The sequence below is a fragment of the Alosa sapidissima genome, chromosome 12 (assembly GCF_018492685.1).
Source record: "Alosa sapidissima isolate fAloSap1 chromosome 12, fAloSap1.pri, whole genome shotgun sequence".
NCBI lineage: Eukaryota > Metazoa > Chordata > Actinopteri > Clupeiformes > Clupeidae > Alosa > Alosa sapidissima.
The window spans coordinates 27,789,552-27,809,493 of NC_055968.1; the positions used below are offsets into that span (position 1 = coordinate 27,789,552).

At 43.5% G+C, this 19,942-nt stretch overlaps 2 protein-coding genes across 5 annotated transcripts in view; both read left to right on the top strand.

Moving 5' to 3' along the window:
* The window catches only part of sap130a (Sin3A-associated protein a), a 30,311-nt gene extending 23,738 nt beyond the window's left edge, over positions 1 to 6,573 (top strand). Inside the window, exon 22 of the transcript XR_006021213.1 lies at positions 6,542 to 6,573. The gene's annotated coding sequence lies outside the window, so the exon portion shown is untranslated. The remainder of the gene's footprint in view (positions 1 to 6,541) is intronic.
* Positions 1 to 19,942, top strand: part of LOC121678337 (unconventional myosin-VIIb) — a 31,298-nt gene that overhangs the window by 8,749 nt on the left and 2,607 nt on the right. For all 4 annotated transcript variants that reach the window (XM_042057799.1, XM_042057800.1, XM_042057801.1 and 1 more), the window contains exons 9-42: positions 847 to 1,000; positions 1,108 to 1,184; positions 1,315 to 1,434; positions 1,986 to 2,122; positions 2,330 to 2,540; positions 2,831 to 2,966; positions 3,217 to 3,386; positions 3,548 to 3,688; positions 4,459 to 4,617; positions 4,753 to 4,845; positions 5,118 to 5,212; positions 5,315 to 5,399; positions 5,729 to 5,947; positions 6,320 to 6,541; positions 6,946 to 7,161; positions 7,446 to 7,610; positions 7,766 to 8,071; positions 8,161 to 8,327; positions 8,595 to 8,721; positions 9,076 to 9,195; positions 9,350 to 9,523; positions 9,642 to 9,869; positions 10,368 to 10,535; positions 11,356 to 11,473; positions 11,746 to 11,872; positions 12,146 to 12,312; positions 12,909 to 13,090; positions 13,384 to 13,502; positions 14,079 to 14,233; positions 14,684 to 14,837; positions 16,769 to 16,924; positions 18,380 to 18,485; positions 18,812 to 18,925; positions 19,340 to 19,427. In XM_042057799.1, coding sequence (XP_041913733.1) covers positions 847 to 1,000; positions 1,108 to 1,184; positions 1,315 to 1,434; positions 1,986 to 2,122; positions 2,330 to 2,540; positions 2,831 to 2,966; positions 3,217 to 3,386; positions 3,548 to 3,688; positions 4,459 to 4,617; positions 4,753 to 4,845; positions 5,118 to 5,212; positions 5,315 to 5,399; positions 5,729 to 5,947; positions 6,320 to 6,541; positions 6,946 to 7,161; positions 7,446 to 7,610; positions 7,766 to 8,071; positions 8,161 to 8,327; positions 8,595 to 8,721; positions 9,076 to 9,195; positions 9,350 to 9,523; positions 9,642 to 9,869; positions 10,368 to 10,535; positions 11,356 to 11,473; positions 11,746 to 11,872; positions 12,146 to 12,312; positions 12,909 to 13,090; positions 13,384 to 13,502; positions 14,079 to 14,233; positions 14,684 to 14,837; positions 16,769 to 16,924; positions 18,380 to 18,485; positions 18,812 to 18,925; positions 19,340 to 19,427 — 5,176 coding nt within the window. The remainder of the gene's footprint in view (positions 1 to 846; positions 1,001 to 1,107; positions 1,185 to 1,314; positions 1,435 to 1,985; positions 2,123 to 2,329; positions 2,541 to 2,830; positions 2,967 to 3,216; positions 3,387 to 3,547; positions 3,689 to 4,458; positions 4,618 to 4,752; positions 4,846 to 5,117; positions 5,213 to 5,314; positions 5,400 to 5,728; positions 5,948 to 6,319; positions 6,542 to 6,945; positions 7,162 to 7,445; positions 7,611 to 7,765; positions 8,072 to 8,160; positions 8,328 to 8,594; positions 8,722 to 9,075; positions 9,196 to 9,349; positions 9,524 to 9,641; positions 9,870 to 10,367; positions 10,536 to 11,355; positions 11,474 to 11,745; positions 11,873 to 12,145; positions 12,313 to 12,908; positions 13,091 to 13,383; positions 13,503 to 14,078; positions 14,234 to 14,683; positions 14,838 to 16,768; positions 16,925 to 18,379; positions 18,486 to 18,811; positions 18,926 to 19,339; positions 19,428 to 19,942) is intronic.

Genomic DNA, 19,942 nt, shown 5'->3' on the forward strand with positions numbered 1-19,942 from the left:
GTAGGCCTATTGTGTAGAATATTTAATTATAATTATAGGCTACTGTTGAAGTAGGTCTAATCTTTTTTTTTTTTAGCTAGGGTTAGTTTAGTGGTCCTGAAACTGAAAAAGTTTGAGAAACACTGTAGGCCAAAGTATTAATGTTTTACTCCGCCTTGCTAGATGGCGATATGCGCCCAAACACAACACATTCCCCAATCAGACTCTCCATCTTAGCCATAGCTAACCTGCTAGCGAACTTTCTATATTAGCTTACTTGCTAGCAAACATTGCATCATCAGTCTAACTAGTTAAATAATTGACATTACATGATAAACATTTTCGTATGGACATTCTGGGGAATGTTAATTTGTATGAGAGAACCTTCAACTTTTGGGTATGTAGCATTGTGGCATAAAGCTTATAGTTAGCTTGCTAACTCTTGCAGAAATCTCCAGTGTTCTTGTTCCATGTAGTTTCGTGTTGCAGCCACAGGGTTGCAGCAACAGCACGTAGGCTAGCCTACAGGAAAGCTGTTGCGTATGAACTCATTCGGAATATTTTGAAAACATAACAGCTAGATGTTCTGTCTTCTCATTTTGTAGACGAAAATGAAGAGAGATTTTATCTTAGTTTTTATTTCATGCAAAACATTTTAGTCTCGTCTTTTTTCGTCAACAATAATGCATCTTAAGATAGTCTTAGTCAGTGTTTCAGGACAATACTGCCGTCTCGTCATCGTCTCTTCTTAGTCATGAAAAAAAAGGTCGTTGACGAACATATTTCCTCTCGTCTCGTCTGACGAAATTAACACTATTACAAATGCAGTTGTATGAGGACTGACATGGCTGTGTGTGGTGATGGCAGGGTAAATGCACTTCCTGTGAGGGCAGGGACGACATAAAAGAGTATGCTCACTTCCGCTCGGCCATGAAGATCCTCACCTTCTCAGAGAATGACACCTGGGAGATCAACAAGCTCCTGGCTGCCATATTGCACCTGGGCAATGTGAACTTTGAAGGTACAGACACGCTAGCTCTCCATGCATGCTGGACATGTACTGTTTCGTTAGTCTGATGTACATTGACATAATTGTTTGTTTGTTTGTTTGTTTGTTCGTTTTTTAAGCCACCATCTTAAATAACTTGGAGAGCTGTGATATTCGTTCATCTGCTCATTTCACTATGGTTGCCAAGCTGCTGGAGGTACAGTAGTTCACAAATCTATCTCTCATTTGAGCTGATCGGCAGCCTCTCTCTGTGCTTTGTTATGCATGTAGTGCTCTTGACAAGTGGTGAAAGGTGACACCGTCTCCCATTTTCTTCCTGTTCCCAGGTTGATACTAAGGCTCTGGATGTGGCACTGACTCAAAGGTCCTTTATGACCAACAGGGAGAGTGTCTCTAAGCCACTGAACTCAGAACAAGCTCTGGCTGGCCGGGATGCCTTTGTAAAGGTGGGACCTAGAGCTGTGTAGTGTACTGACAGCTGCTTTAGTTCAAGTTCAAGTTCAAGTTCAAGTTCAAGTTTAAGGTTATTGTCATGTACTCATAAAAGGATTTATCAGTAATGAAACTTCTTGTGCTGAAGAGCCAGCTCAACTTAATTAAAGGAATATTTCAACTATTTTAAATAGCTTTAGAGATAGGAGTCAAGGGAACATAAACAGATACCAAATAATATAATATAATATATAATATAATAATAATACATGTGCAATTCATGTTAAAATCCTCACAGCTTTCTTTAATAACATATGCATTAATACCTAAAATGAAAGAATGATTCAATGATATAGAGCTTCCCTTTATACATTCACATATGCATACATTCAAACCCAGCGCCTCATTGCACTCAAGTTCTCTGTCCACTACACCACAGCAGATTGGGTACTGGATAAAGAAGGTTTCTCTTCAGAACATTTGTCAACTAGATAAACTATAATTAACTATTTATTTTTGCTGTCAAATAAGGAATCAGCTTACATATAGACCTCCCATCTTTTAGGCAATCTATGGGAAGATGTTTGTGTGGATTGTGGAGAAGATTAACAGTGCCATTTCCAAGCCCTTTTCAGAGGACTCCAAACCTACATCCATTGGCCTTTTGGACATTTTTGGTTTTGAGAACTTCACCCTGAACAGGTATGTATACACTTAACTTGTGATAATTTGTTTGGATCCAGTATTGAATGTGTCCTTCTAAATGGGACTGTTGTTGTGACAGATTTTAGGGGGACAGCAAAACACAGTTTTGACCACCATGCTCCCTTGTTGCTATGTGTGGGCATCTGTATCACTGTGTGTGTCTGTGTGTGTGTGTGTCTGTCTGTTTGTGTGGGCTGTTTACAGCTTTGAGCAGCTGTGCATCAACTTTGCCAATGAGCAGCTGCAGCAGTTCTTTGTGAAGCACGTCTTCAAGCTGGAGCAGGAGGAGTACGCCCATGAAAACATCGTCTGGACGCTCATCGAATACAACGACAACCAGCGCACACTGGACGTCCTGGCCAACAAGTCTCTCAATGTCCTATCACTGATCGATGAAGAAAGTAATTTCCCCAAGGTCAGACATGCCAGCGACTGTGCATGGCTAGTTGTATGACCCACACATACTTACTTATATATTTACATACTCAACACTGTTTTATGCTGACATTTTAATACTGATAAGTAAGGAAGACATGATATGATACAGGTATTTTATTTGTATTTGTAGAAATTGAAAATATAACATCATATTGTGTAATATGATGCATAAAATATATCAGACAAATTGAAATATGTACACAGAAGTAAAATAACAGAGCCAACATGACATAATTATGACTGAAATGTTAATAAATTAATTCACAGGGCACAGACACCACCTTGCTGAATAAGCTAAACCATACGCATGGAAAGACCAACATCTACATCTCTCCAAAGAACAACCACGATACAAAGTTTGGGATCCAACATTTTGCTGGGGTTGTATTCTATGATTCAAAAGGTAAATCATGACTCATTTTAACTTAAAGTGCCCAGTGGTCTTTATCACTGTGTATTGTTATATGTACTGTGTTAATGTTTTATTCCGATCAAGGTGTTTATATGTGTCATTTTTATTCCGATTGAGCCATTTTTCCAATTCTAAACGGAATAAAATTATATAAAATTATAAAAGACCTACTGCCTCCTATACAAAATACCTGATTCCTCTGTGCATTGAGGTTCTCTGTCACATCTGTCTGTTTGCTCAGGCTTCCTGGAGAAGAACAGGGATGCCCTGAGCCCTGACCTCATCCAGCTAGTGGAGAAGTCCAGTAACAAGCTCCTCAAGCAGATCTTCAGCAAAGACCTCTCACCTCTCAACAACGTCAAGAACACCGGCAACCACAAATTGATCTTCACTCCCAGCAACTCCTTACGGGTGAGTTCATCTCTCAAGACAGTCTGTCAGAGACTAGTGCATATTCTTATACATAACGTAATAATAATACACTGTATGCAATATGATATTACACTCATTTCAAGCCATATCTCGTTTCTGGTGACAAAATTACTTATTATCCCGGCCCTCTATTTCAACAGCAAACCACAGACAATAAGAAGCGAGTGCCAACTCTGTCCGGTCAGTTCCGTCAGTCCCTGGATGCCCTAATGAAGACACTGATGGCCTGCCAGCCCTACTTTATCCGCTGCATCAAACCTAACGACTTCAAAAAACCCATGGTAACATCCACAGGACCATATCTAATGTGCAACATGTTGTTTTGGCTATAGTACGCAATAACATTTTGGATCACCAAACATTTTGGTCAACTGACCTCATGGTGTCATTTTCTATGCATCAAATTTTAACACAACTAATATATCAATGTTAAAGCACTCCCCTGACCAAGATTTAATCATTCAACAATGTGCCTGCCAACAACATGACAAACTGTTGCTCTGTGGGACTGTTTCCTAGACAAGGATTACATCTTAGCTTTGGCTCGCTGTGGAAAATTGCTATGCAAAATGCAATTTAATCCTGGAATTGAACTCTGTACTTGTAACAAGCCATAACTCTCTGTGTCATCTTAAGGACATTTCTCCTTCCTCCCACAGACAGGGAGCCTTTTATTTTTTAATGCCACAGCATTGTGTTGTTCTTCAGGACCACAGTACATTCTAAAGCCACATAACAACAACAACAACAACAACAACAACAATAACTTATGGGATACCAAAAGAATACCACTTTAGTTCGAGGGATACCATTATTTTACTGTAGGGGTATTGTGCTGTAGCCATTAGTGACCCAGGTTAGAAACTCGCCTGTTACAAATCTCCGTAAGTTGCCTTGAAGAAAAACAACGGCTAAATACTTTACATTTACCTTTTTACTTCAGAAATTCAAAACATAGAATCAAATAAATGAGCTTATCAGGAACGGCATTGTTTGCAGTTGTACTTGCTGGCGTTTGCTGCTCTGTCCTTATGCTGTGTGTTTGTGCTAGCTGTTTGACAGGGAGTTGTGTATGAGACAGCTGCGTTACTCGGGCATGCTGGAGACCATCCGCATCCGCAAGGCTGGCTACCCCATACGCCACACTTTCCAGGAATTCCTCGACCGCTACCGTGTGTTGCTCAACAGCGCTGAGTGTGACCCCAAAACTGTAAGTGGAACGTTCTCCCTCATAGCTCTTGTTTGTTTGCTCGCTTGATATTCAGGTTCCCTGTACCAACAGGAGCTATAAAGCATCAGTGCATGGCTGGCATGAGCAGTTCCTGTTCTGTATTATGTCACACAGGAGAGTGCCCAAGACTGCAGTAAATGGATCTGTGGAAACGTCTTGACTGGTAAAGATGACTGGAAGGTTGGAAAGACCAAGATCTTTCTTAAGGTATGGCAGATCTGCTTTTTCCATTCCACAATCTTGTCAAAATGGTAGCATGATATAGGGGCTATACACATATTCACCAGTTTAATCACATTTTTGGTCATGACAGTTTTTTTTTTAATTCTCATGCATTACTTATATTCTCTATATTGTTTCACTCACATTCACTCACACACTCAACTATTTATTCCTCCAAATGGATGGTCATTTTGACAAACTACTTGAATATGAATATAAAAATCATATGTTCTGATTCCAATACTCTCCACACTCAGGACTTCCATGACACTGATCTGGAGCTGGCGAGAGACTATGCCCTGCACTACAAAGCCCAAATCATCCAGAGAGTCCTGAGGGGCTACAAGTACAGGTGAAATCCCATCCTCCATCATCTCAGGCCGAGGCTAAACCACTCTCTCCCAGATGCTCTGTGACCATGGTGACAATGCTTCTGCTCTTTGGCTGTTTACAGGAGGAGCTTTCTGCGGAAGAAGGCAGCTGCGTTGGTCCTCCAGAAGCACTGGCGCGGCCACAAGGGCCGCAAGCAGTTCAGAGTGGTGAGCTATTGTGCTGTGGAGAACATGAGAGCAACATCATTGTAACACTGACCACTCAAAACCAGCCATTCATCTTTTCTACCCATTAGCAGTTTAATCTGATGTTTCCTCACTTCTGTGATGCTTATGGCCGTTTGTAGATATTTGTTAAAATACAGAAACAAACACAGACATTAGATTTGTTTATGTTACTGCTTATAATGGCACAGACATGTACTGGTTTGTCTGAAAATCACCTATCAATAGTCTGGTACACTGCAGTCTATACTAAGTTGTAGCGTCTCAACAGGTGGTTGTCTGGTAACATACGTATTGCATACCTCCAACAGGTGCGTCTGGGCTTTTCGCGGCTGCAGGCTACGGTGCGCAGCAGGCAGATGCGCTTCCAGTACGAGCGAAAGCGCACCGCCGCTCTGGTTATCCAAAAGCACGCCCGTGGACTCGTCGTCCGCCGGGAGTTTGAGCGCAAACGGAAGGCCGTCATCATCCTGCAGGCAAACACCCGGGGCATGCTGGCCCGCAAGGCTGTCAAGAAGAGGAAGAGGGATGTACGTGACTCTTTGTTTGTTTCACGTTCGTGTCCTATTTTCATGAGCTGTAGAAGAGCTGGATGAAGATGTAGCACATAATGATTAGCTACATTTGCTGTGGGAGCAATAAAGTAAAGACTGTTTGTATGTATGTATGTATGTATGTACATGTATGTATGTATGTATGTATGTATGTATGTATGTATGCAGTATGTATGTATGTAGACCTATGTATGAATGTGTGTAATATATGTACTATATAAATGTCTCTCTCTCTCTCTGCTTCTGAAAAGATACTGTCACATAATAATGGGCTTCTGGGCTCTCTTTACTGGGGCCTGGTTCATTCTCTTTTCCTGACCGTTTGCTGGTTTCCTGTGCTCCACCCAGGCCTTCATGTCGGTACAGGATAGAAGGAATGAGGAGCTGGCTTCCAGGGAACGACAAAGACGATTGGAGGACATTCTGCGGCACAAGCGAGAGCAAGAGGCTGCCGCCCAACAACCCTTCAATGACCATGACCAGGCAATGGACCAGGCAATGGATGACATCTTTGGTTTCCTGCCCCCTGTGGTGGGAGGGCAAGAGGGCAAAGCCCCTGTACCATTTAAGGTGTGTGTGTGTGTGTGTGTGTGTGTTTGTGTGTGTGTGTGTGTGTGTGTGTGTTTGTGTGTGTGTGTTGGGTGTAACCTAACAATATAAAAAAAATACTACTAACAGTAATTATCAAACGTATATACAATCTATCTCACTGTATTTTCATTACTGTTATACTAGTTTTAGATCAAGTTGCTTTCTATAAATTTACATTATAGCACAAAATAACATTTGAGAGTTGAGGTGTTTGAGGTTAAGCCTCCAGCCTCATAACACTGTGGTTTCTCTGAATTTGATATCAGTAGATTTTATTTAAATCTCATGCCATTTGATTAAACAGTACTTAGTCCATAGCTGTGAGAACACTCTTAAGCTCTGATGATGATGGTTCTGGTTCTGGTCCTTGGTTCTGCTCCCAGGACCTTGAAGGGCAGCGCATAGCGCTGGAGGAGATCGACCTGGACGAGACTCCCCTTGCGGAGGACCTGCCCGAGGAGGACTACGATGACGACCTGGATGAGTATTCCTTCTCCAAGTTCGCTGCCATGTACTTCCAGGGCGCTGCTTCGGACACACACATCCGCCGGAGGCTGCCCCAGCCCCTGCTCTACCACGATGATGAGGGAGACGTGCTGGTATGGGACTCGTAGACCAATCATAGTTGTACACATTTCACTTACTCAAACCCAGCTTACTGCACATTGAGGGTGTATCTTAGGAGTCAAATTGTGTTATTTTGTGAGTGCCTGGTTGGTTGTGTATTAAGAATTGGCCTGTTAAAATTGGTTTGAAGAACCAATAGTTTTTGGTTAAACCATATGTATTAATGTTGCACAAAATTGTAAAGTGTCTTTGAGTTTTTTGAAAAAATCTTCCCTTTTTGCTACCTCTGTCTGACTTTCTCTGCTCACTGTTGTAGGCTGCTAAGACAGTGTGGTGGCTCATTTTGAGGTTCATGGGGGATCTCCCAGAGCCCAAAGCTCATCAGCAGGTCCGGAGAAACGGGCCCCTGGATGCTGAACTACAGACAGATCTGGCTGAGAGACAAAACAGACGCCTCAGTAACATGATTGGCATGAACCAGGTGTGTGTGTGTGTTGTGCATCTGTGCTCTTATTTTGACCTGTAAAAACACCTGAAAAGAACATTCCTGAGAGAGACTTATACCTATAGGTCAATAATTGTTGTTTTGTTTTTTGGTTACTGTCGTGGTTCACGTGTCGCCTTCTTTTTTTACAGAGGATGGGAAATGCAAAACTGCGAAAGATCTCCACAGCTCCTGACGAGCGCAACAGGAAGGGCTCCATGTTCACTAACCTGCTCACCCGCCGCAAGGACTCCAGCATGCCCGAGGAGGTTGTTCTCAACCGCAAAGGTTCCTCCATTCCCGAGGACCCCAAAGGCAGGAAGCCCTCCATGTTCGCCGACAAGCTCAGCAAGAACCGAAAGGTCTCCGCCATCCCCGAGGAAGGTGGCGCCAACAGAAAGGCCTCCGCCGCGCCGAACGCCATGAATCGCCGAAAGCCATCCATGATCTCAGAGGAGGTGAGATCCATGATCCGTATTCGTTTGACATACTTCAAGCTTGTTTCTTAATCATTGTCTCAACCTTCAAATGCTGTTTTTCCATGCAGGCTGAGGATGAGATGGATGGCACCGTCTCCAAACCCCCCACATTGCAGACGCTAAGTGAGGAGGACGTGGTGGGCAGAGAGGGGGGTTTCACCCTTGATCGACCCCTGTCATCCTTGGAGAAGCTCCACCTCATCGTGGGTTATGGCATCGTCAGACGTGATCTCAGGTACATTGTCAAACCAGCGCTGGCTGTCTCTGCTATTGCTATAACCTGGTATGGACAAAGATAATCAGATTTGGACTGCCAGGTATTTGCCTCAGCAGGCCATATTTTAAAATGTGCTCCCTTGAGACCCAGTTAGCTTTACAGATGACCTCTCATGTGCTGCAATGAATTCAGAGAGCTTGATTAAGTGTACAATGAGGTGTTTTGGTATTTTTGCTCCTAAATAATAATTACACATTTATAGTGTCAATTTTAATTTGTCCACAGGGATGAGATCTACTGTCAGATCTGCAAGCAGCTTCAGGAGAATGCCATCCGCAGCAGCTTCTACCGAGGCTGGATCTTGCTGTCGCTCTGCCTGGGCATCTTCCCCCCAAATGATCGCTTTATCAAGGTCAGCCCAACCACGGAGATGGAGGTTCCTCTTAGAGCCTGAGGTCCTCCATAGCACTGTGCTTCAACTATCTGAATTTGCCAATAGGCAAAATGTTTAACCAGGGCTTGCTTGGTGGAAAAAGTAGTGCCCAGTCTGGCTTAGTCATGACCAGATGTCCTAGCAAGGAGTGAAATCCCAGATCTCTTGAATATATTTGGATCATAAAGCCCATTAACCCTAAAATGATATTACTATGTGATATGTTTTTCAATTTGAGTCTTAATCCACTTTCCAGAATAATGTATACCTTAATATAAGGTGAATGAATGTATGTTTCACATAGCCCCTATCTAACACCACTCCTTCCTGTAGTACCTTCAAAACTTCATCCGCTCTGGGCCCAAGGAATATGCCCCCTATTGCGCAGAGAGGCTCAGGAGGACCATGGCGAATGGGGTGCGCGGAGAGCCACCCAGCTGGCTGGAGTTGCAGGTGAGACCTGGACAGAGAGGGCCTGACGCCCACAAAATGTTTCAAGCAACTTATGACAAATGAGAAACCAATCAGGGCTCACTTATAAATATCCCCGAGCTGGAGGGAATATTTTGAAATCCGAGGTGCTCACCCATCCGTTGTTCTCACCCAGGCTACCAAAGCCAAGAAGCCCATGGCCATTTCAATCACCCTCATGGATGGCCGCCTTCTCAGCTTGCCCATAGACTCTGCCACCACATCTAAGGAGATCTGCATAACGCTCTCCAAGAAGCTCAAACTCTACGACATCTTCGGCTTCTCTCTCTACATGGCACTGTACGATAAGGTGAGTTAGGGAGGCGTCCCCAGGGATTGCCTTGTGCCTTACCTGTATTTCGGATCATGACAGGATGTGTCCTACTCAAGCTCAGTCACTGAATCTGCCTCCGGTAATCTCTGCCTAGGTGTGGTCACTGGGCAACGCTCGCGACCACGTCATGGACGCCATCTCTCAGTGCGAGCAGGAAGTGAAGCGGAAGGGCGGGCAGGAGCAGCACGCCCCCTGGCGCCTCTACTTCCGCAAGGAGATCTTCACCCCGTGGCACGACTGCTCCGAGGACGCCATCAGCACCGACCTCATCTACAGACAAGTCATACGTGGCCTCAAATGTGGAGAGTACCAGTGTGATAAGGTAGGGAAACTATCTACATGCCCTATATTACCTCCCCAGTGTGATAAGGTAGGGAAACTATCTACATGCCCTATATTACCTCCCCAGTGTGATAAGGTAGGGAAACTATCTACATGCCCTATATTACCTCCCCAGTGTGATAAGGTAGGGAAACTATCTACATGCCCTATATTACCTCCCCAGTGTGATAAGGTAGGGAAACTATCTACATGCCCTATATTACCTCCCCAGTGTGATAAGGTAGGGAAACTATCTATATGCCCTATATTACCTCCCCAGTGTGATAAGGTAGGGAAACTATCTATATGCCCTATATTACCTCTCGGGTTTCAGGGAAGGGAAGAAATCATTTATGACGGGATCAAAAGTCAGATGTTATCAGTAAAAGCCTGAGGTGCGTTTTTATTGTTTAGATATCAAGCACTATAATACATGTCAATTCATGCTGTCACATGTCACTAATCCCAGGGCTAAACCTACCCTTTGCTGTTCTTTTAGGAGGATGATTTAATCCAGCTGGCAGCGAAACACTTCTATGTGCAGCATGGCGCAGACACCAGCACGGAAAAGGCCAAGAGCGTGGTGGAGGAGTGCATCAGCTCCACCCTGCAGGAGGCCAAGACGGAGGAGAAGTGGGTCCAGATGGTCAGCGCGGCACACATGGAAGTGAGAAGCCACCTTTATAAGAGCACAACTTGTACAGCTGTTTGTTTGTTTTAAGTTTGCTTGATATTTGCCAATACGGTGGATTTGTAAACAGGGATGGATTAAACAAATATGGCCCCCTATGCACAATATCAAAAAATGTGACGTGCGCGTGCAGCCAGCACGTCTTTCTTTGCTGTCGCTGTGCAGGCTGGTGCACAATTTCACACAATGAAAATTAGTAGTACATTATGTCATATATTATAACTCAGGCCCACACAGAAATGAATGAATTGGCTGAGGGCCCCTGTGCACGTGCACACTTGGCACAAGCCATGATCCGTCCCTGTTTGTAAATGAGACAGTGTTGTGAAAGAGTTTTGTTGTTCTTGGTCTGGTTTTGAAATACAGGTTGATAAAAAAAAATATTTTAACAAAAGAAGTCCCACTAGTGTCCCACACAGCAACTTTCCCAGCACTGAGGTGGATATGAGAGCATTTTAATGAGATGTGAAATGAACCAGATTACTCAGCCCCAGAGCAATGTTAAAAACCTGCCAAAAGCTTAACACCATTAGCTTTTGGACACTGTTTTTTTAAACTGCTTGTTTATTGATATTTCTTCACAACGAAACCTTCCCTTCCAAACATAACCCATAGCGTGAATGTGTTGCTACCTCAGAACTTTGGCATGCTCATCTGTTCACCTTACTGCGCATAAATGACCTGTTAGCAACGGCGAACAGCACAACCAGAGTAGATCATTAACCTAGTCTCTAAGCCTGTGGGTGCAATAACACTGAGAGGCTGTTTCATTGATGTGTGACTTGTTGTTTGCTAGGGGCCGTATATAAACTCTAAGAAGAGGGCCCCCGTGGTGAAGGCAGAGGTGGTGGACTATGCCAAGCAGAAGTGGCCCTTGTTGTTCTCCAAATACTTTGAGGTGGTCAGATTCTCAGGTAATCTGAACAGTTTATAAAATGGATTTACAATATAGTGTATAATTGTAGAGTGCTCAATGTCACAGAGGAATGGAATTCAAAATCTATATATGCTCTATTGTCAATATGTTATCTTGGTGGTTATTTGATATGGCATTACTAATGTCCAAAAGAGTTGCAAGAGTTTAACATTTAATATAATTACATGACACCATGCAAAAATGGGCACTGCTCTGTGATTCGTTTGTAGAGTTTGAATAAGTACTGTAGCTTTTCTAATTCTTTCGCAGGACCAGCTCTACCCAAAAACAAATTCATCCTGGCTATAAACTGGACAGGCATAACCTTCCTGGATGAGAGGGAGAAGAAGGTGCTGCAGCTAACCTTCCCTGAAGTCACAGGGGTCAACACCATGAGGTATTGGTTTTGAGAATCACTGTATTGATTCTAAAATACTGTATTCAAAAACTGTCATACTATAATACTATCACTGTCATACTTTCACTGACATACTATAATACTTTCACTGTCATACTATCACTGTAATACTATAATACTTTCACTGTCATACTATCAAAAATGTGATGTGGAAATATGTACCATGTCATGATACAGTACATGTCACATCGCCAGGTTCCCAATACACAGCTCTATCCTCACCCCCCACTCTTTTTCTCTCCCCTTTTCCAGGGAAGGAAAGGGCTTTGGTCAGTCTGTGTGTCTCCTGACCTTGAAAGGTGACTTCATGCTCAATTCAATCAGTGCTGCAGACATAGCAGACGTGGTCACCATGTTCCTGGGTGGCCTTAGGGAGCGCTCACAGTATGCAGTCACCCTGCAGGAGTCCGGTAAACAAGGTGAGAGATAGAGGATTGTTTTAATTTCATGCACACATTATGGAAATAGCAACATAAGGCACAACATTTGTGTTCAAAGGTGAGTTAGAGTTAGTGAGTTAGGCACTCACAAGGAACTCTGAGGCAGTAACTCCGAGACACTCTTCCTTGTGAGTGCCTCAGAATTACTGTTTATTTGGGAGACATTTTGGATCTCCAAGCTGAAGAGTACCAGAGGAATACACCTCTCAACACCCAAGCAGCACTCCTAGTAACTCGTTTGTGAGTTTGGTTGAAACGTGCTGCAACTGGCTATCCCACCCCATCTCTCTCTCCCACTCGCTTCCTGTCTCTCTTCACTGTCCAGTCACAATAAAGGCGAAAAGCCCCCCAAAATATATTAAAGAAAGAAAGAAACATATAAATTATGTTTCAGTAACATTTGTTCATCATGACGATTGTCCATCTTAGTCTGTTTGTATTTCTTTTGACTTCTCTGTGTTCATAGGCATTGCCTATTAATCTCAATCTGGGTTCGAAGAAAAACCAAGAGCACTTTTACATTTCCCTGTTGACTTGTGATGGTTAATGGCGACCTCTTGATTTGTCTCCTTCAGAGGACCCCACCTTCCTCACCTTCAAGAAGGGGGAGCTCATTCTCCTCATCAAAGATGACGAGTACTCACCAGAACGGGGATGGTTCAAGGGCAAGAACGATAGGACGGGCCAGATTGGCGCCCTGCCATCTGATGCCATCCTGGTTCTGCCCACGCTTACCAAGCCCACTAATGAGATCATAGTGAGTGTTCAGTTCCCCCTCTGTGACAAGCTATGACAGACAATTCATATATTTGTAATGTAGAATGAAATACAGTAGTTATACTTTCATAAATCCTATTCCTGTCAACTTAATTCATTTATCTGGTTGAAATGAATGATCCAGATATGTCACCGTATTTTCTCACCCATTTTTGCTGTCAGTGATTCAGTGAGTTTTTAAATGGGTAATGAGTATTAGAGCAAGAACTCACACGCATCTCGTATACATGTAGACACTGATTGACACTTTGGCTTTGTGTTCTCTCCACACAGAGCTTGATGACACTGTCCCCAGATCAGAGGAAGAACGTGGTTAATGCTACCCTCAGAGGCACCAGCACGGAGAGATTGGCCCTATTCACCCTCAAAGAGTACTCCTTCCAGTACTTCAGGTAATCATAGCATTTCCCTCTGTACTCATCTCAACTAGCCTGACGAGCCAGACCCACATTAAAATGTAGGGTCTAGGGACTCACCGTTCGCAGTGCTCAGTCCGAGGGGTGGGATAATCGGTTGTCTTTCAAATTCCCTCTGCACACAATAGGATAGCGCTACAACTCATGAGTCCCATGCGTTTTCCCACCAGTGGAGCTAGTTGGCTAGTTCAAACTTTTGCCAACTAAAAAAAAGCTAACTTTTGTCACGCTGTTCGCCAACAGCAACATCCATCTTCTTTGTTTCCAAGTAGCAGGGAATTCATGCCGAACCGTTGCAACTCTGCCATCAATCATTATGTCAAGCCCGCCTACCAACTCTATACACGATGTGATTGGCCTTATTGAAGTTTCATTTTTCCAGTTCGCAAGCCAACGGAGAGTTGCTAGACTAGCCTGGGCAGCAAATTAAATGTGCTGCCGCTAGGGTGCATCTAGATATTTAGGCTACATCTCAACAGTTTCAGGGAAGGGAAATTAAACCATTTATGCCAGCCAGTGCATGAAAATAACGGCCTCTACCTGTCTGTGCAGGCCACCGACTAGGGATGTGAACAAGCAGGTGATGTCTAAGGGCGCTGCACCTGAGAGGCTGTGGGCTAACTCCAGGGAGCCCATCAGGCAGCCGCTGCTGAAGAAACTGATAGGCCAACCTCAGCCCGGCCACCTTGCCTGCCAGGCATTCACTGATATCCTTTACATATGGGGAGCAAACCCCAATTCAATACTCAAGTCAAGACCCTCAGCATACTGTCTGTGCATGTGTGACCTCAATTGTGTGTGTTGTTAAACGTGTACATAATGACAGGATGTATCCATATTCATGTATACAGCCTAATTATGGATATATAATAGGTGCTTGAGTGTGATGGGTTTTTGTGTCCAGTACATCTGCAGATATATGTCTCTCACACACACACATGCAAGATAATCCCATAGTTCCCTGGGAAAACATGTGCACTTACTAAATATATCTCCAACTTTATTATCTGAGCCTCAACATATGTGAATTGACTTATAGCTGTATTCCTCAGAGAAATCTATAGACCATGTCACGTTTTTTTCCAAAACACTGTCGATCAAAACTGACCAATATACCACACGGGAACAATATTTCCCTTGACTGCTATCCCGTGCACCTATCCTGAAGTACATGGGCGACTACCCCACCAGACAACAGGTGAGCCCTCTGGAGCTCACCGACATCATCTTTGGAGGCGCCACCAAGCACGAGGAGCTGCGGGACGAGATCTACTGCCAAATCATGAAGCAGATGACCAGCAACAACAACAGGTACACGTCCACACTGGGCCTGGGACAATGGAGGAACAGTCCGGCCGTGAAGTGTAAAACCCATACATTTCCATCTGACTGCCATCATCATACCATTGTTTTGGATAGTAGTTATGTTTGGCACCAGGGATGTAGTGGAGGCTAAACGCAAGTTAAAGGGGAACTTGGCAACTATTTTAACGTAATAAACCCGTTTAGAAATCATTTGGATGGTTAAATGACCTTTTCCGTTGAAAATGGTGACTTTTCCCGCTGCCCCTAGCGTCCCCAGGCGGAAAACCAACCTTGCAACATTGCGACTACCGTCCCGGAAAGAGAAGTGAGAAACAAGAAACTCGTTTTAAATCGTGTTTCTTACCTTGTAACATCCACATTGTCTGCCAAACTTATGCTAACCGTTTTTCTAGCTTGTAAACAAATCCATGTGCTTTATCGTTACCTTTTTCCACAGTTTGAAATAGCATAATGCACAATTTCTCCAGCAGAGGCGGAAATCCTGCCAAGTTTCCCTTTAACACAGTTTATCCACCTCCCAAAAGAGTTTATTCACCCATTGCAGCTTTTAACATTCAAAAATCACACTGTATTATCCACATTCACAATATGTGCACTCATCAATACTCTAGGAACCATGTAACACCCCTGATATTGTTATAAACATTGGACAACAACCTCCACCCTGATCAAACATGTTTTGAATGCCCTTTTTAAAAATACGATGCTGCACAGTCTACCTTACCGGGATCACAGAATTCATAGTTTACTCATCTCTTATTTTACCACTAAACCCCTGTTTGGCACATAATGCCCATGTAGTATGTCAGCCTCAGAACTACATTGAATATGAACAAGGAAGGCAAAACGCTAGCAAGGCCTGGCTGTAATTATAGCAGAGAGACACCTTTACCTCTGAATTATGAGTGGCTCATTGTGCTCTGCTTTAGTCACTTTGTCCACCACTTGAATGCCCATTGTACCTTTTAATCACAAGGTCATGAAGTGAAATGCTGTGCATGTTTTCTGCTGTTCTACTACTTTTCTAGGTATTATCCTTCTCGATCCTGTGGCTCAATTTGTGTGTTACTAGTAATCCTAAAGCCACTGGTTTAACTCCTACTGCGTACAGAAACACTTATAAGCCCTCACTGCACTCTAACATTAAGCTACTTTTAAATAGAGCATTTGCTAATTTGCACATTTTGCTCATGCTTATGAATATTGCAGTTCAAATGTGAACTTTGTTAACTCTTTCTTACAAGACATATCTCAGTATCAGTTTGAAATGGGGTGGTAGGTAACAAGACTTGAATTCCCCCCCCCCCCCCCCCCCATCACAAACAGTACATTATGTTTTTTCCTAGCAAAACCAAATAAAGTTGCTCGAGCCATTCAGCTGTACATTCCCCTGTGGTTGTTTGACAGTGCGGTGTCCAGCTGGGCTTCAGTGATCTGTGAAAGAGATGACCATCCCTCTTCTGCCCCATTCCTTTCCCACAGGCTCCCTCACTTACCCAGCATACTGACTACTGGATGACTGGTGCTTAATAGTGTACAGTCTGGACCAGACGGGGGCTGTATAGTGCACAACACCTAGATTACTATATTTAAAACACATCGACAGCACATTCATTACACCTATACCTGCAGCAGAGCTACAGTATAATGCTACATCATTACACCTCCTGCAAGATTATGGCTGCTGTCGCGAACCGTTTGTTGATAACATTCTCTGCTTGAACTCAATGTATCTTATTGTTGCTCACCTCCCTCTCAACCTTGCCGTCTCTCTCTCTCTCTCTCTCTTTCATGTATCTTATTGTTGCTCACTGTGTGCACCTCCCTCTCGACCTTGCCGTCTCTCTCTCTCTCTCTCTCATTCTCTCTCTCTCTCATTCTCTCTCTCTCTCTCTCTCTTTCTCTCCACCTCTCAGGCACAGCGTGGAGCATGGCTGGCATCTCCTGTGGCTCTGTTGTGGCCTCTTCCCCCCCAGTAACATTCTGTTCAAACACGCCCAGCGCTTCCTGGAGACGCGCCGCAGAGACCCAATGGCCACCGAATGCCTGAAGAGACTGCAGGCCTCACTGAGGTGAGAGGACACAGAATGGGATGAGAGAAACCACTGAATAAATGAACGAATGAATGAATGAACAAATGAATGAATGAATATGGTTATTGGATTTGGCAGATGCTTTTGTCCAAAGCGAATATAGCATGAAGACTGAAAAAGAAGATATCTCTATTCCTCCGTCAATAAATAATATGGCAATCATTTTTTTTTAAAACACACTGCATATTATAGACTCATCAAATGAATGACCAAAATACGTCAGGGTGGAAACTGCATGATTTTTTTTATAATTTTTAATAAGACATGAATTAATAGAGTGTCTTTGAAGGAAGTTGACATACAATGACTTCTTCATTGACACAGTCACAGTGGCTTTTAAATAGACCTCTCTCATGGAACATCGTGAGCCAGAGAGCCCTGGCTTGATCCCCTCTACTATAAGCAGTTGTTCTCCAGCAGTGCTACTAAAATGGCCTCTGGGTCGCTTGGACATCCCTCCTTCCTCCGTGGCATTTCCTCGGTGTCGCTGCCCTTTCGCCCGCGAGCCAGCGCGTGCCAGGAAACAGTCAGTTTGCTTGATGGATGGCGGAGCACATGCTCATCACAGTCACCACTCGCATGTGTCTGAGCTGATGTCATGTCACACTGACCCTCCCTGTCCATCGAACGTGCTGTTGATGTGTGTGTTTCTTTTTTATTCAGTTGTAAACATTAGGTCAGTCTGGGAAGATTTAGACCAGATGCACAAAGTAGTGTAATGTGTCTGGTATGTTCCCTATGATCCAATTTCTTCATTAACATTTTTAAAAGATCTTTAAGTTAAGTTGTTCTGTGTGCTTGTGTGTGAGAGATCATGTCTCTGCTCTCATACATGCATATAAGTGATATGCATGTATCTAGCCTGACGTGCCAGACACACATTAAAATGTAGGGTCTGGGCACTCACCATTGATAGTGCTCAGTCCGAGAGGCGGGATAATCGGTTGTCTTTCAAATTCCCTCTGCACGCAATAGGACAGCGCTATGAGTCCCATGCGTTTTCCCACCGGAGCTAGTTGGCTAGTTCAAACTTTTGCCAACTTAAAAAAAACTTAACTCCTGTCCCGCTGTTCGCCAACAGCAATATCCATCTTCTTTGTTTTCAAGTAGCAGGGAATTCAAGCCAAACCGTTGCAACTCTGCCATCAATCATTAAGTTAAGCCCGCCTAACGTCTCTATATTCCAGCACACAAGCCAATGGAGAGTTGCTAGACTAGATTTCTAAGCTAGCATGTATCTGGTCTTCCACGCAAACTACAGTACAGTTGTGTAGATTTCTTTGTTTCTTGTCATGAAGCTGCATCAGATTTGGTTGAGCAGGATCTGGATTTCGTTTTTTGTCTCACACTCCAGCGCCTATATACTGAGGCTATTTACCCTCTCTCTCTCTCTATCTCTCTCTCTCGCTCTCTCTCTCCCTCTCTCCTGGACAGGGCAGAGCCCAGGAAGTTCCCCCCACACAAGGTGGAGTTGGATGCAGTCCAGCAGAACAGCTTCCAAATTTTACACAAGGTCAACTTCCCCAACGACACCGCAGAGGTACGCCATGATCCGCCACTGATCAAATGAATGTTTGGTTCATTGGTTAAAATGAATTGGTTAAAGTTGGTTCACTGACAAAAAAGTGGATGGTTTATATACTTATTGCTTACAAAACATAGTAAAACAAAAACCCCTACATTTTTGCAATAGCTCACTGCAATTATTACTATCCAGAAATGAAAAAAATATTTCTAGATTCACAGCAGTGTCAGTTAGAATGCACATTAGAAAGATGCTTTGTAAATGTTTTCCCATGTTTTTCTCTGGGTCTGATGTGCATGTGTGAGTGTATAGACATGCTGTAATGTCTCTCCACTGCACAGATCTTTGAGGTGGGTCCCCACACCAGGATCAAGGACCTGACCCATACAATCGCCACCAAACTGGAGCTGCTGTCGGCAGAGGGCTTCACCATGTTCATGAAAACCCCTGACAAGGTGCGTCCCTGTAGTAAACAGATTCAGATTACATGACGTTCTTTAAATTATAGTCTCACACACAGTGGACCCGAATTCGGCAGCGATATAGGTGGCGGAAAGCTATGTCAAGCTATATCTGACATGGGCAAGGCTTCTCCGTTGAAGTGAAATTGAATAAATCAATCACATGCAGTGGTAAATTATGATCTATCTATCTTTCATTAATTAACTTCGGCCTGATTCAGCCCACTTTGTGCGACTGACTTTGCTCTGGCCACAGTGCGCATGTACTGTCGGCAAAATACGCCTACAAACTCGCACCCAGTGTGTTAGACAGAGCTGTGCCAGGTTGGGACAGACCTGTGAAGCCATCTACGCTGAGCTCATAGAAACATCGCAAGAACATGATTTAACTCCGTGCTCTCTGTCTAGGTTCTCAGCTTGAATGAAACCGACTACTTCTTCGACAGCCTGCGACAGATCACAGATTATTCCAAGACGGCAAAGAGGGTCAGAGAAGGTGAGAGTTTAGGACATCTAGTTTTCCTTCTATAAGTCTTTTATTAACCCTTTAAACAGCCTAAACAAATGTGCGTTCCCAAGGTATTTCCAGTGGCAAAGACAACAACATTGAGCTAATGGTAAGATAGGGACAAACACAAAAACATGGGATTTTTGTTTTTTCAAAAACATGTTTTAAAGTTGACATTTTGTAGAACATGAATCTAAAGCCTGGTTCATTTTAGTCTGCGTTGGTTTTGAACACTTCAATCCTCTCGGAACAGATTGAAAGGGTCTTTACAGTCAGTGAAGAGAACTTAACAGTCCCATTTTTAACTGAATTCTGAATTGGAACAAAGGCTAATCATGTTCTTTATTTTCATCTTCATTTATCAAGATCCTTGTTGGAGTAAATATGTAAAAGATATCAGTCTACCTTGTTTAGAGACTTATCAAAGGGGAATGAAACAAATGTATTATTTCTGGACTGTAATGAGTGATAATTGAATGTGTGAAACGGTCGTAACGTGGCAG